The sequence below is a fragment of the Drosophila ananassae genome, chromosome 3L (genome assembly GCF_017639315.1).
Source record: "Drosophila ananassae strain 14024-0371.13 chromosome 3L, ASM1763931v2, whole genome shotgun sequence".
Lineage (NCBI taxonomy): Eukaryota > Metazoa > Arthropoda > Insecta > Diptera > Drosophilidae > Drosophila > Drosophila ananassae.
The window spans coordinates 22910152-22924446 of NC_057929.1; the positions used below are offsets into that span (position 1 = coordinate 22910152).

General features: G+C 41.9%; 1 protein-coding gene across 1 annotated transcript in view; it reads left to right on the forward strand.

Annotated features, from left to right (window-relative positions):
• The window catches only part of LOC123257244, a 29308-nt gene extending 15221 nt beyond the window's left edge, over positions 1-14087 (forward strand). The window contains exon 2 of the mRNA XM_044715498.1: positions 13808-14087. Coding sequence (XP_044571433.1) covers positions 13808-14087 — 280 coding nt within the window. The remainder of the gene's footprint in view (positions 1-13807) is intronic.
• Positions 14088-14295: the final 208 nt, after the last annotated feature.

Here is a 14295-nt window from a genome sequence, read left to right on the forward strand (position 1 = left end):
TGACATGAAATCCATCATACTTTGTGGAAGATTACATATCATTGCTTCAAATTTGTTCGTAGACTGTTCTCCTGGTTGGTGAGGGGAAACTGATGATCGTGGCATGGGGGGGGCGGTGGTTTTCAGGCCCATTTTTAGAGCAGCTGCAAAGCTTTCGGGTTTGTCGGTGAACTCATTATAAGCTGAAGGTTTCACGGCTGTGGGTGGGAAGACATTACGCGTTGATTTCATAGGTGTAATGTGTGAGCGAGTAGTGGTGACTCTTTGGTGTGTACGACTTTTCAGTTCCTTGTAGACTGGACAGCCTCTGTAGTTAGCCGTATGGTTGCCTCCACAGTTTCCACACTTTTTGCTGCTGGGATCCTCTTTGTTTTTTGGGCATTTGTGGGAGTCATGAAGTTCTCCACAAACAACGCATACTGGAGCGTGCAGTAAGTTCTTGTGTGGCCGTATTCCTGACAATTATTACACTGCACCGGCCCATTTCTCTTATGCGGCTCTACAGTTATTCTGCGGTGAAGTAGGAACTGGAGAGTAAAAATTTGATGCGCTTCATTTTTTTTCAGAGGCTTGGTTTCGGGTTCAAGTTCTACCTGTGAACCGTTTTACCCAGGATCACTCGAGATAGGTTGATTTTAAGTGCCGTGGTTCAGAGTAACGAGCACTGAGTAACGAGACGATTGACTCTGATTTCGGAACTATCTTTATTTCAGAAGAACCATTCTTGTATAAGAGGCTAAATTATACATACTTAAATCTACGGAAGGTCAATACTAATGTTGATGCCAGGGTCACCCACCTCTGAGTCTGCTGACTCAGATTGCTTGTTTATGCATGGCTAGCGCATGCTTGGGTTTTACTTGGTTTTTGGTCAGTCGGTCATTCTTCTGCTGTTAATGCTGATTTCTGCTTCTGGCGCCGTCTACTAGTGCTGGGTTATTAGGTTGGATATTGTTTTATGCTTATTACTAATTATTTATAGGTTAGAGGTATAGGTCTACTTATCAGGGAGAACCCAACGTGTTTTCTTTAAAGATGTTACCTCGCGTGTAGTCCGCGCCACATCGGGGGTGCCCCAAGGAAGCCATCTTGGACCCCTACTTTTTACTCTGTTTATTAACGACTTGCCCCTTGCCTTAACTAATTCACTTGTACTTATGTACGCTGATGACGTTAAGCTATGCCTTCAGTATAAATTCACTAGCGCCCAGTCTAGACTTCAATCCGATTTGGATAAACTTCAAAATTGGGGTTTAGCAAATAACCTAAAGCTTAATGGATCGAAATGTAAACTTATGTCTTTTTACCGATCTAGTCCTCACCAGGCTATGTACTTTCTCTATGGGAACGTACATGGGCCTTAGAACGATTAACTCAGGTTAACGATCTAGGCGTCCTATTAGATTTGAAACTTAAATTTACCGACCATGTATCTACCATGGTTAATAAAGCTATGGGTGTGCTTGGTTTTATTAAAAGATGGTCAAAAGAATTTAATGACCCGTACATAACTAAAACGTTATATACATCACTGGTCCGTCCGATTCTTGAGTATGGATCGTGTGTCTGGAGTCCTCAATATGGAGTACACCAAGATCACATTGAATCTGTACAAAAAAACTTCCTTTCTTTTGCTCTTAGGGACTTTTAGACTTTTTAGACTTTTACTAATCAACTTACCAACATTAACAAATCGTAGAACGATGCTGGGTGTCATGTTTCTATATAATCTTATTTATGGAAATATAGACAGCCAGCATTTACTAACACGTTTAAACTTTAACATTCCTAGTAGAAGGACTAGGTACTTTCGTCCTCTACTCCTCAGCCATTGTAGTTCGACATATGCCCAACACGATCCGTTCAGGGTATTATGTTCGGACTACAATGGTCTCTACCACATCTTATCACTTTGCTCTCCTAACAATCTTAAATCGCTTATATTAACCGCCTTATCTATGCAACACTCTTCCTCGTAATATCTTTCTCCTAATCCTCGCTTATCTATCTCGGATCTATTCCCGCGATTCGAGCCGTACGTTACGCGGCAGCGTCCCTCGGTCGGTTGGACGGGAGGTGGGCTGTACGTATGCAGTGGGAACCGCGCAAAAAAAAAAAAAAAAAAATCGGTTAGTGGGTTTTTATATTGCGACATGCTGATGCGAATTGATTGGATCAAATTACTAAGTGTGCATATAGGGTAGTAGGTCTTGGCACTAGGTGCCAACACTAATGTTTTGGATTTTCTTCTTGATTATTTAAACAAAATGTACGAAGTTCATCGCACTAAGCGTCTTTTCGCCCACTGTGTGTTGATGTTTATAGCTTGCACTTCTTTTATTTAAATTACTTGTAAGAAGATAGGAAAAGAAAGAAAAAATAAACACGTCTGCACTCGCCGACGATCCGATTCCTTCTGCATTTTATATTCAATCAAAAAAAACACAAAACAAAAACAGATACATAAAAATACACAATAAATAAAATATTATGTCATAGTCACATAAGGAGCGATGAGTTAGACAAACTGAAACGGCAGCAAGAACTGCTGACATGCAATCGACAAAATATTGTAACACGAATTGTTAATTTATCATTTTCACGTTTTGCTATATTTCTATTAATTTACGACCTAAGACATTGCAATGTACCAAATTAGCTATAAATATTAAACTTTTATTTTAATAAAGTCAGTCTCAGACAAACCAACTTATTTCTGAACTCATTTATTTATCCACATCAAATTTGTTCAGTGCAAGTTGTTGCAACAAACTAGCTATATGTGACTTTCCTTAATCGTTACAGATTAACATTTTGGTGACTCCGACGTGATCCTGCAAGCCCAGGATCAGCAATCGAACACGAACAGAGAGGAACGAATAGTGAGTCTACCGTTCCACAATACAGAACTCAGGAAGACTCCTACTAAGAAAGATCTTCACCACATCGTGACGTTGTCCCGCTAATTGGAAAATTAAGGGCATCAAACTTCCCTCAGTCCATAAAAAAAAAAATCAGTTGAAGCAATTGAAATCGAGTCGAAGCTCATCCATCTATTAGCACGCTAGCAACAATTAAGAAACGCCCATCGGTCAGAAACGAAGAAGGTAAAATATGGAAAGGGAAAACATTGCTCCTAAAACCATTATAGAGCTAGCCGTTGATGAGGCGAGCTCTCAAGGCCTATCCAGAATTATAAAAAGGATGGGCCGAATCGAATATTAAAGGCATCATACTTTTACGAAACTATACATTCTCGAAGAGTCTTGGGAAAGATTCGTTGAGAATGATGCGAAAAGATTCGTTGAGAAAAATGCTGAGGACCTCCGGATCAGTTACGAGTTGCATCCGTGACATGTCAATGCAAGTCACGAGTCGGAAGGAAGTGGCTCAAGAACAAGTAGAAAATCAAGTTCAAGAGCAATCCCGTCTCGTTGTCCCTATAGATAAACGATATGCCGGGTTGTGTCGACGCCAAGGATAACTAGTAGAGCCGGTAAACGGTGCTTTATGTGAGTTTAAGGTATCCGTTGAAGCCCCAGGAGACCTACTACGTGCAACTGCAAGCAGAGGTGTAGAATGGTTAGGCTAAGGTTAGCCCTATAATAAATAGCGGGGTATCAATGGATCAACATTCCAAAAAATGTAATGGGGATGCAATAAAATGGAAACCATACCACGATCTATTTTCCTGCATGGTCTATGATAGTCACATGCCAGTAGTAAAGAAAATGTAGTAGCTCGAAGCTGTTTTTTCTGGAAATGCTAAATGAGGACATATGAAAATCATCGGCTCATTGCGAATACAGTAATTCGTCGGCTAATTACCAGAACTAGAGGTGGAGGTGGAGAGATGGAGAGGTATCGATGGTTGGCCGCTATCGAGCCGCAATCGATAGTGTCAGACACATTCGATAGTGACCCAACCACTATCGATGGTGCCTTCGATAGCTGGCGTCTCACTCGCTAAAATAATTTCAACATTCGCTTGTGTAAAAATTGAATAATTTGGTGTAAAATTGACGGCAATTAAAAAGGAACTAATAAATATGGATCGCTTTTTTAAAAAAAAGGTATTTTTAATGTATTATACATAAGTATTTTGATGGATAACGTGGCGAATTTAAGGTACACGTCGGAGGTCCGCAAAGCCTATTGCGCCAAGTCCATAAAAGCAAGACTGCGATCGCACCAGCACAGACTCTGAAAAGGATTTTGTTCCCAATAAGCAGAGTAATTCAAAAAGGAGTAAGATTTCACATGTTTGGAAATATTTCAAAAATTCCGACGGCCAAAAACTTGTCAAATGCCTTGAAAAAAAAGATTTTAATGTTGGACGATAGTACCGGTGACTATCGATGGCACTATCGACACTATCGAGGGTTTAAGAAAAACAATCACCGGCTATCGATGGCGCCGACTATCGATAGTTCTCCACCTCTAACCAGAACCCAGTCTCTGACAGTGCTAAATCAATGCAGGAGCAGTACATAACCACCCTTGAAACCCCTGCCTCATTAAAGGGACTCGGCATCAATGTGTCCAAATGGGATGAGTTTCTAGTGGTCTTGCCTAATGATAAGCTTGGCATGACTAATAGGGGTCTATTTTGGCAGACATTCGGCACCTAGCACTATTACTCGCTGCTCCTTCCAAATCCTTCCAGAATGTCGGAAAAGATGGTGATATGCCACAAAACACGAAACATGGATTGATTGTAGCAGGAAGAATTAAATTAAAAACTCAATCAGCCATAGCATGTGGTGTCGGCTTCGGTGAAGATACTGACGCATTGATAGAAAGGTGCTTAAAATATGCTTATAGTATTCAGGAACAATCCATCTGAGGAACTGAATTACTATAGACTTGAAACCGTCACATATGGAACCGAAACAGCCCCATTTTTGGCACCAATATGCTTCAATCATTTAGCAATCCGATCATGGGACAACTACCCGTTCGGGTCTGCGACGCTCGAAAATAACTTCTATGTAGACAGGTGCTGACTCAGTGGCAGGAGCGGTTCAAATCCAAAATGAACTGTACAAAATATTACAACCAAACTGAAATAATGCAGAACTTCTGAAAGGAATACCCAAAGAGGATAACGTGAGAGAAACTGGGTGAGACCTTGGACCAATACGGTGTTAAAACCCTCGGCCTCATATTAATGCCCAATAAATATCTACTTTGCGGATGAACGCAACAAAGCGAGTGTTTCGCTTTGTGTTATCACAATTTTACGCCAGTTGGTGAAAATGGCTTGGGCCCTTAGAACTTCAGTCAGATTGGAAAAACTATCGTTCTGACCTAAAATTACAATTGCTGCTCTAAATTAATTGCAAATTTCAAGACATATATTGGACAAAAAGAGTTCCCTTGTATCGTTGGCTCTCATCTTTGATTCTGATGGGTTCATTCGAGTAGGAGGCAGACTAGAACAACCTGTCCTATGATGCAAAACATCCAGTTTTGCTTCCCTACAATGACACAACTGTAAAAATGATCTTAAGATAACTAAGTGAGACCAACATGCATTGCGGTGCCCAAGCATTGCGTGCCATTTCTCATCAACAATATTGGATCATCAATGACAAAACAATGGAAGAGCATTGTACACAACTGCGTGCGATATTCTGTGTTATACAAAACACAGAATTAGAGGTTATACAATATTGATTAGCCGATATAAAAGGAAAAAATGGGCTGTACCAACTGGACCACCAGGCAACCATATCGTACGCAGCATTGGCCATTTCAATCATCATACTGATACTGATCAGCTTCCTTATCCTGGGAAATAAACGGTCTATTTAAACTCCAAAGGCGAAAGGCATTTCAAGAAGATCAGCTCCAGAATCTACCACAATACAGTTTACTATCGACGACGGTTAAACACCCGTTCAACGTCCGGAAGATTGTTAAGCATAAGCATGAATCACAAAAAACACAAATATACACACGGTTGGGTCACTCTCAGGTACCTAGAGCTTCCCACGCACATTAGGAACGAAACGTTGAAAACATTATTTAAATATTAATAAAATTATAAACTAGAGGCTTTGCTTGCTTACACTTGTGGTTTGCCGCTCTTGACATTTACTTATGCAGTTTGCAAACTTTTCTTGAACTAGTTTCCAAAATATTCAGAGTTGGGAAACTGCATGAAATTCAAATTATATAACACTTAATAATCGACAAATTCAAATTGAACCGAAACTTCGCGAATACAGTTTACTATCGACGACGGTTAAACACCCGTTCAACGTCCGGAAGATTGTTAAGCATAAGCATGAATCACAAAAAACACAAATATACACACGGTTGGGTCACTCTCAGGTACCTAGAGCTTCCCACGCACATTAGGAACGAAACGTTGAAAACATTATTTAAATATTAATAAAATTATAAACTAGAGGCTTTGCTTGCTTACACTTGTGGTTTGCCGCTCTTGACATGTGTCTTGATGAGTGTCACCGCCGAGAATTGCCATCTCTCATTATGTTCAATTTGGCCAACATTACTGCAGGGCGAGAAATCTTCAAATCCATCTTTTCCAAAGCGATCTGCCGATTGCCCAGCGTTTTGCTAATGCATGTCCAGTAACTTCCATTGTCATGCGTTCACGCAGACCGTTTGTGTTTCCAATAAAGAAATGAATCGGCGTCAGGGCTTTGGAGTTCTCGGATTCCCAGGGAATGTACGTCAACGGTCTTGAATTTAACGTGCTTTCAACATCAGCAAATGCCGCGCGTAGTACTTCTTCTATCAGAACAGCGATTGGCAGAATCTCCGACAGGATTTACTTTGTTGAACGCACCATGCGCTCCTAAGAACCGCTCATGTGGGTCGAACCAGGTGGAATAAATGCAAAAGTTTTCTGATACTTATTTTCTACATTCAAAGTGGATATGCGCTCGATCTCTTTTGCCTATACTTTACTAGCCGCGAAAATTTGTTCCAGCTTCTTAGTAAATAGTTTCAGAGCCAGAAAAATGAGTCCGTAGACAGAGAAGGGACCAATTCCAAATGTACTGCACAAACTGTCAGTCACGTGAATACTACTCCCCATCTTTTCTTTCGTCGTCTTCCAACAGCCACTTTAATTGGTCCGAAGTAATCGACTCCAGTGTACGTGAAGGGAAAGGTATTTGGTGATGTACGTTCCTTTGGCAGATCTCCCATTTCCGGTGGCAGCGGTTGTGCTCGTCTTATGGAAAAACCCAACATTTTTTTTAATCAGTTTCCTTGACGAATATTCCACCGTGCAGATGGTGAAACTTGCGATGATAGCATTCTACTATGGTATTCTACGGAGATGGTGAAACTTGCGATGATAGTATTCTACTATTAGATACGATACGTGGATGATGATGACGGTGATGACGTGGAAGTCAAATAGGGCGCTTCACGTCTACTTCTACGATGTCGATAGCTTCGATTCGACCTCGCATATAAACAACCACCCTTCTTTAAGCAGCGTATTTCTTCTATAATCGTTTCCTTTCGACAGCAGCGTTTGCAGCGAACAAGCTCGGCTGCGCGTACAAAAGAAGGATAAAGAGTAAATAGCGTGGAACGCAACGGTTCTGGGCGGGCCGGAGAGAGCGCGGACGGCGGGGAACGTAGCGAATCACGACAGCGCGGCAACGAAGAAATGCATTTGGACCGGTGACCTGCATAATAACAATATGAATCGGATGCCCAAGCTTGGCAAAGCGGGGAACAAAGGGGTCACGCATGGATTTGAGGAAAAGTTCACACAAAGGTCCACGCCGAGACAAAGGGCGGTGAGTGAGTCAGAAAAGCTCATTCGAGGAGGAGTTCGAGGATTTGGCTCTGGAGAAGAGGTTTTTAATAGGCAAGTCACCACAGAACCACGCTGGGATCACAATCAGCCGGCGGTAGACAGGAGGTGGCAGGGGGAGGAATCGCGCCAGAACCCGAGAAAAACAGAGCCCCCCAGGAAAAGGGTGGATGCAGATATGGAAGCCAGAGAAACAAAGCCAAATGAGGCACCAACAGCCAACAGCGTATCAGCAATGGGCAAAAAGTCCAGGGCAGCAACAGCCGAACCATCATTGGGCGGTAGACCCAAGGCAACAGAAGGCGAATCAGCAATGGGCAGCAAGCCCAAGACAGCAAAAGTCTTTCCTCTGACTTTGCCGTATCCCGACGTGTTTTTTGCGATTGCTCTCATCTCATTACCTACATATATCTACATATATCTTTGATACGAGACTCCTCTTTTCGCGTATCATTGTCTGAGATAATTGACTTACATAGTTCATTATCCACACACTTCTTAAAAATAATATTCTTACTTCTTAATACTTCTTAATAATAATATATATATTATAATATAATATATTATATAATATTATATATAATATATTATAATATATATAATAATAATATAACTCTTTCAACCTTGGATATCTCTTTTTCTGCTGGTCCTGATAACGTCCTGAATTCTTAGGTACTGCTCCGATATTCTATGCTATCCTCTTACTACCCTATTCAATTTATCTTTGGACCTTTCATGCCTTCCCAAGAGATGGAATGAATCTTTTATTATTCCACTTCATAAGAAAGGTTCTAAAATACTTATTGATAACTACCGTGGTATTGCTAAACTTTCTGCTATTCCCAAGCTGCTGGAGAAAATGGTTACATTGCAACTGCAACATCATTGTAAAAGCATAATTTCCTCCACCCAGCATGGTTTTGTCAAAAATCGTTCTACAACAACCAATTTGCTAGAATTCACTTCGATCGTCCATAAGGGTTTTCTTAAACGAATGCAAACCGATGTTATTTACACCGATTTTAGCAAAGCTTTTGATTCTGTTAATCACCGTCTCCTTCTCCAGAAACTTTATCTTATGGGTTTCCCTTCTAATATCATAAAGTGGATGACTTCATATCTATCTAATCGTACGCAGCGGGTTTTGTTCAAGAACATCACATCTCATGTTATAAAAGTAACATCTGGTGTTCCGCAAGGCAGTCACTTAGGACCTCTTCTATTTATCCTCTTTGTTAACGACTTGCCTAGTGTCGTGAGCTATGCTACTACACTTATGTATGCTGATGATGTAAAGCTCTGTTTTTCTTACTCTGACCACTTTCTTCATAGACATCTACAGTTTGACCTTGACGAAGTATTCTTGTGGTGCTTTAATAATCTCCTCTCACTAAACTGCTCAAAATGCAAGGTTATGACGTTTAACCGTAGCACGCCTCATGTCATCTCGTACTCACTTGGGAATCACTTTTTAGATCGTGTTTCCTTAATGAATGATCTTGGAGTTCTTTTCGATCACAAGCTGTCGTTTAATGAACATATTTCTCTAACAGTTAATAAAGCCAGAGGAGTACTTGCATTTATCAAGCGCTGGTCAAAAGAGTTTGATGATCCCTTTACCACTAAAACGTTGTATATCTCTTTGGTTCGTCCGATCCTTGAATACTGTTCATGCGTTTGGAGTCCGCAGTATATGGTTCATCAAAGAAGTATTGAATCAGTGCAAAAGCAGTTTCTTTTATTTGCCTTAAAATATTTAAACTGGGACTCAGATGGTCTTCTTCCACCATATAGTTGTCGGCTAAAGTTATTAGACCTGCCATCATTGCAGGTACGTCGTACTTGTGCTGGGGCCATGCTCCTTCATAAACTCATTCTTGGTCAAGTTGACTCTCATCTTTTACTTGAAAAAATCAAATTTTCTGTTCCAAATAGGTCAACCAGGTCCTTCCGACCCCTTTGGTTACCAATTTGTAGATCAAATTTTGCGGACCATGATCCTTTTCGTGTTATTTGTAAAAATTATAATCTATTGTCCCATTTATTTTCCCCTGAATTATCCCTTGATGTAATAAAATCTAAATTGTTTGTTTTTCTTTTGAATAATTTTCCTAATTCTTAATTATAATTAATTAATTTTAAAAATTGTATATATAAATAACAGATAATTGTTACTACTTCAATAAATAAAAAAAAGCCAAATCAGCAATGGGCAGCGACGTCTACGCAAGGACATTTAGAAAACCGAGCGCAGGCATGCAACAGGTGCGGAGGCATGGGTCATCGGGCGAGTGGATTTAGGAACCCTATAATAATGTTCTACAGGATGTGCGGCGCAATAGGGGTAAGGAGCACAGAGTACTGCCAACGAGCGGAAAACGCGCAGCGATCTCTGCCAAAGAGAGAAAGGCAGAGATCGTGAGGTGCTGCCTCACAAAACTAGTTGGAGGGTAATCAGAAGACGATCAGCAGTTGTCGGCGGTCGTCAAGGTCGGAGGATGAGAAATTAAGGCCATGATATCGGGGCAACGGTTAGCTTCATTTCTGAAAAGTTAGCGGAAAGTTAGCGGAGGAAATCGACGGAGAAAGAACATCAACAAGAAGATTGGAAAAGTTGGCCAATGGGAGTCACACTTTGGCAACAAGGAAAACAATTTGAACATGCTGGTGTTGCCAGGCATGGAAGACAGCGCGGTGCTAGGATGGGATTTCCTCATAGGATTTGGCACAAAAATAACATAACAAAAATAACCGTCCGTAACGGTTTCGGACGGCCCAGCGCAGCTGTGTTTACAAAGTGTGGCATGAGGGAGCAGCAGCGGGGAAGAACGAACCAGCACGGCTGCGCGCTGGTATTCGTAGGAGATAGCGGGTCCAGCGGGGAACAGGCCACGAAAGCCCGGCTATGTTAAGAAAATGCAGAAAAGAAGAAATACATTTGGAACGGCCAAAGGGAGGAGTGCCGGGGTTTCTGGACGAAGTCCGGTGACCTGCATAATAACAATATGAATCGGATGCCCCAGCGTGGCAAAGGGGGGCAGCACACAGGGAACCTGCCAATGGAAATGCGACGGGAATTCGGGAAAGGATTATCGGCGAGAACAGAGGCATGAAGGATTAACGGCAGGAAGCGAGTGTTGCAAGGATTAACGGGCGCCTCAGACGCTATATAAGGAGAGCCACTGGAGCGAATCGAGGGCGAGTTTTCTAGGGAAGCTGGAAGTGTTGAGTGAAGGACCACCCGTGGGTAAGTCCGACAGTCTCAAGTGCGGGATTTAGAGCGAGTGCGCAAGACTCTGTGATCCGTGGCTCAAGGACCCCCTGTGGGTAAGTTCGGCGGCTGTACGCGAGTCATAGTCAAGCTAGGATAAGTCAAGGAGGAAGTGGGGAAAGGATCAAGGATCCGCGGCGCAACTGAAGAACAAGGGTAAATCGAGTAAGGTTGGTTTATTCTCGGACGCGACAGGTATCCTGGTGTCGGAGCAATAACGACGGATCGGTCTGGTGTACGCCTTATCGATTCCTGACCGCGACCGTGTGACCATGTAAAGCGAGGGGTAACCAGCTCGGGAACTCAAGCCCGCATATAAAACTATACAGGGACACCCTGTTCACATTAGGAGACTCCTGATCCAGGCTCGCTGGGGCGTACGCACAGCAATCACCTAGAGTGAAGGAGACGCCAAACCTCTGGTCAGGCATAGATCCTGCGGAGCGTAGACACGCGAGTCCAAACTGAAAGAATCGCAAGCCGAACTGGCACCAGGCACCAAGACCTCACGTCCTACTAGGCGAAAGCTTTGGGGGGGCGGGTATATTGGGCTCCGCGTAGACGCTCCAGCCTGCTAAAACGTAGCGGATTTGGCATAATAGAAGCAATAGGTGGCGGATCTCTCTGCACCATTTCGTAAAGACATAAAAATGTGCTATCGTTGCTCACAGAGGTTCCGATCTGTGATGGCCATATTGACTCATCCTGCAACAAAAATTCGGGACCAGTAACCCACCTTATCGAGCTGATTATCTCACAGTTTTTCCTAAAACAAATCCTAAAACGTTGAAGGTCGCAGGCACAAAATGATAGGTTTCAAAGTAGCTACTCTGTTTTTCGACGCGACAAGGGAGCATTTAATTTCAATGCCAAGTTCAACTCGCTGGTACGCTACTGCAGCATAGGAATCCAGGCTAGCGTCAACAAAGTTTGGAAACGAAGATTGCCAAGCCCGCCAGTCTTTCTCATCCGGATTTTTAATTACATCGTCCCAGCTCACACCAAAAATCTAAATATTCTGAACGATTATTTTGGCATGAATATTAAAGAATCCGAGTAGTCCGAGAGGGTCGAAAATTGACATTACTATACTTAGTACCCAACGTTTCGTGTGGGTGCTGATTTCGGACTTTTGCAGCAACTCAGGTCTAATTACGAACGTCAGCTTTCTCCTGAAGTTCTTGTTCTGAACCCAGATATTTTCGGGACGCTGCTGGGAAACTGTTGTGAGATTGAAGAACGTTTTCGGAATTGGATAACCAATTTCTCAACGAATGTATTCTGACAAATAGTTATAAATAAGCATCTGGAAAGTTTTTCCCGAGTTTTTCTGCATTTTCCCTCAGTATAAAATTGGCCAGGGATGAGGAAAAGGCAGCTCCAAAGGTTATCACTTACATTATAAATTTATCCGGTGAGCGATGGAAAGGTTCATTTTTTTTGGCGCGGTTCCCACTGCATACGTACAGCCCACCTCCCGTCCAACCGACCGAGGGACGCTGCCGCGTAACGTACGGCGCGAATCGCGGGAAGAGATCCGAGATAGATAAGCGAGGATTAGGAGAAAGATATCACGAGGAAGAGTGTTGCACAGATTTGGCTGTTAAAATAAGCGATTTAAGATTGTTAGAAGAACAAAGTGACAAGATGTGGTAGAGACCATTGTCGCTCGAACATAATACCCTGAACGGATCGTGTTGGGCATATGTCGAACTACAATGGCTGAGGAGTAGAGGACGAAAGTACCTAGTCCTTCTACTAGGAACGTTGAAATTTAAGCGTGTTAGTAAATGCTGGCTGTCTATATTTCCATAAATAAGATTATATAGAAACATGACACCCAGCATCGTTTTACGGTTTTTAATGATGGTAAGTTTATTAGTAAAAGTCTACTACGATAAGAGGGAGGTAAAGATTTGCATCCCAATTAAGTCCCCTAAGAGCAAAAGTAAGGAAGTTTTTTTGTGCAGATTCAATGTGATCTTGGTGCACTCCATATTGAGGACTCCAGACACACGATCCATACTCAAGAATCGGACGGACCAGTGATGTATATAACGTTTTAGTTATATAAGGGTCATTAAATTCTTTTGACCATCTTTTAATAAATCCAAGCAATCCAAGCCAAGCACAAGCATAGCTTTATTAAGCATGGTAGATATATGGTCGGTAAATTTAAGTCTCAAATCTAATAGGACACCTAGATCGTTAACCTGAGTTAATCGTTCTAAGGCCCATGTACGTTCCCATAGAGAAAGTACATAGCCTGGTGAGGACTAGATCGGGAAAAAGATATGAGTTTACATTTCGATCCATTAAGCTTTATGTTATTTGCTAAACACCAATTTTGAAGATTAATGTTAGGAGGAAGAAGAAGAAAAAATAGATTGATATAAAATATCAAATATTAAAAAATAAATAAATATTATTATGGATTAAGAAGAAGAAGGAAAAAAATATATATACAAAGAAAAACTTAACAAAAAAAATCAAGGAAAAACATTTGTATATGTATATACAAATATAATTATAAGGAAAGTATAAATATTAGAAAGAGAAAAAAACTAAAAAAAAAAATATACAATTTCGAAAAAATATATATGAAACAATTGTAAGGGGAACGAACATAATGTCACCATAGTGTCACAAAAAGATAAAGAGAAGAATAAAAAATGAAGGAAAAAAAATGAGAAGAAAACAAAAACTAACGAGAAGCTGGAACATCGCAGCTTCTGTCGTTTCCCGAAGAAGGCCGGAAGTGTGAGGAGGTTAAATGTCCCACACGCCAAGACAGGTGGCAAGACTGGCACGGCTGCGGACACGGACAAAGGAGAAAGAGGAGCCAGCGTGGAACGTAACGGTTTCGGACGTCTCAGCGCAGCTGTGTTTACAAAGTGTGGCATGAGGGAGCAGCAGCGGGGACGAACGAACCAGCACGGCTGCGCGCTGATATTCGTAGGAGATAGCGGGGACAGCGGGGAACAGGCCACGAAAGCCCGGCTATGTTAAGAAAATGCAGAAAAGAAGAAATACATTTGGAACGGCCAAAGGGAGGAGTGCCGGGGTTTCTGGACGAAGTCCAGTGACCTGCATAATAACAATATGAATCGGATGCCCCAGCGTGGCAAAGGGGGGCAACACACAGGGAACCCGCCAATGGAAATGCGACGGGAATTCGGGAAAGGATTAACGGCGAGAACAGAGGCATGAAGGATTA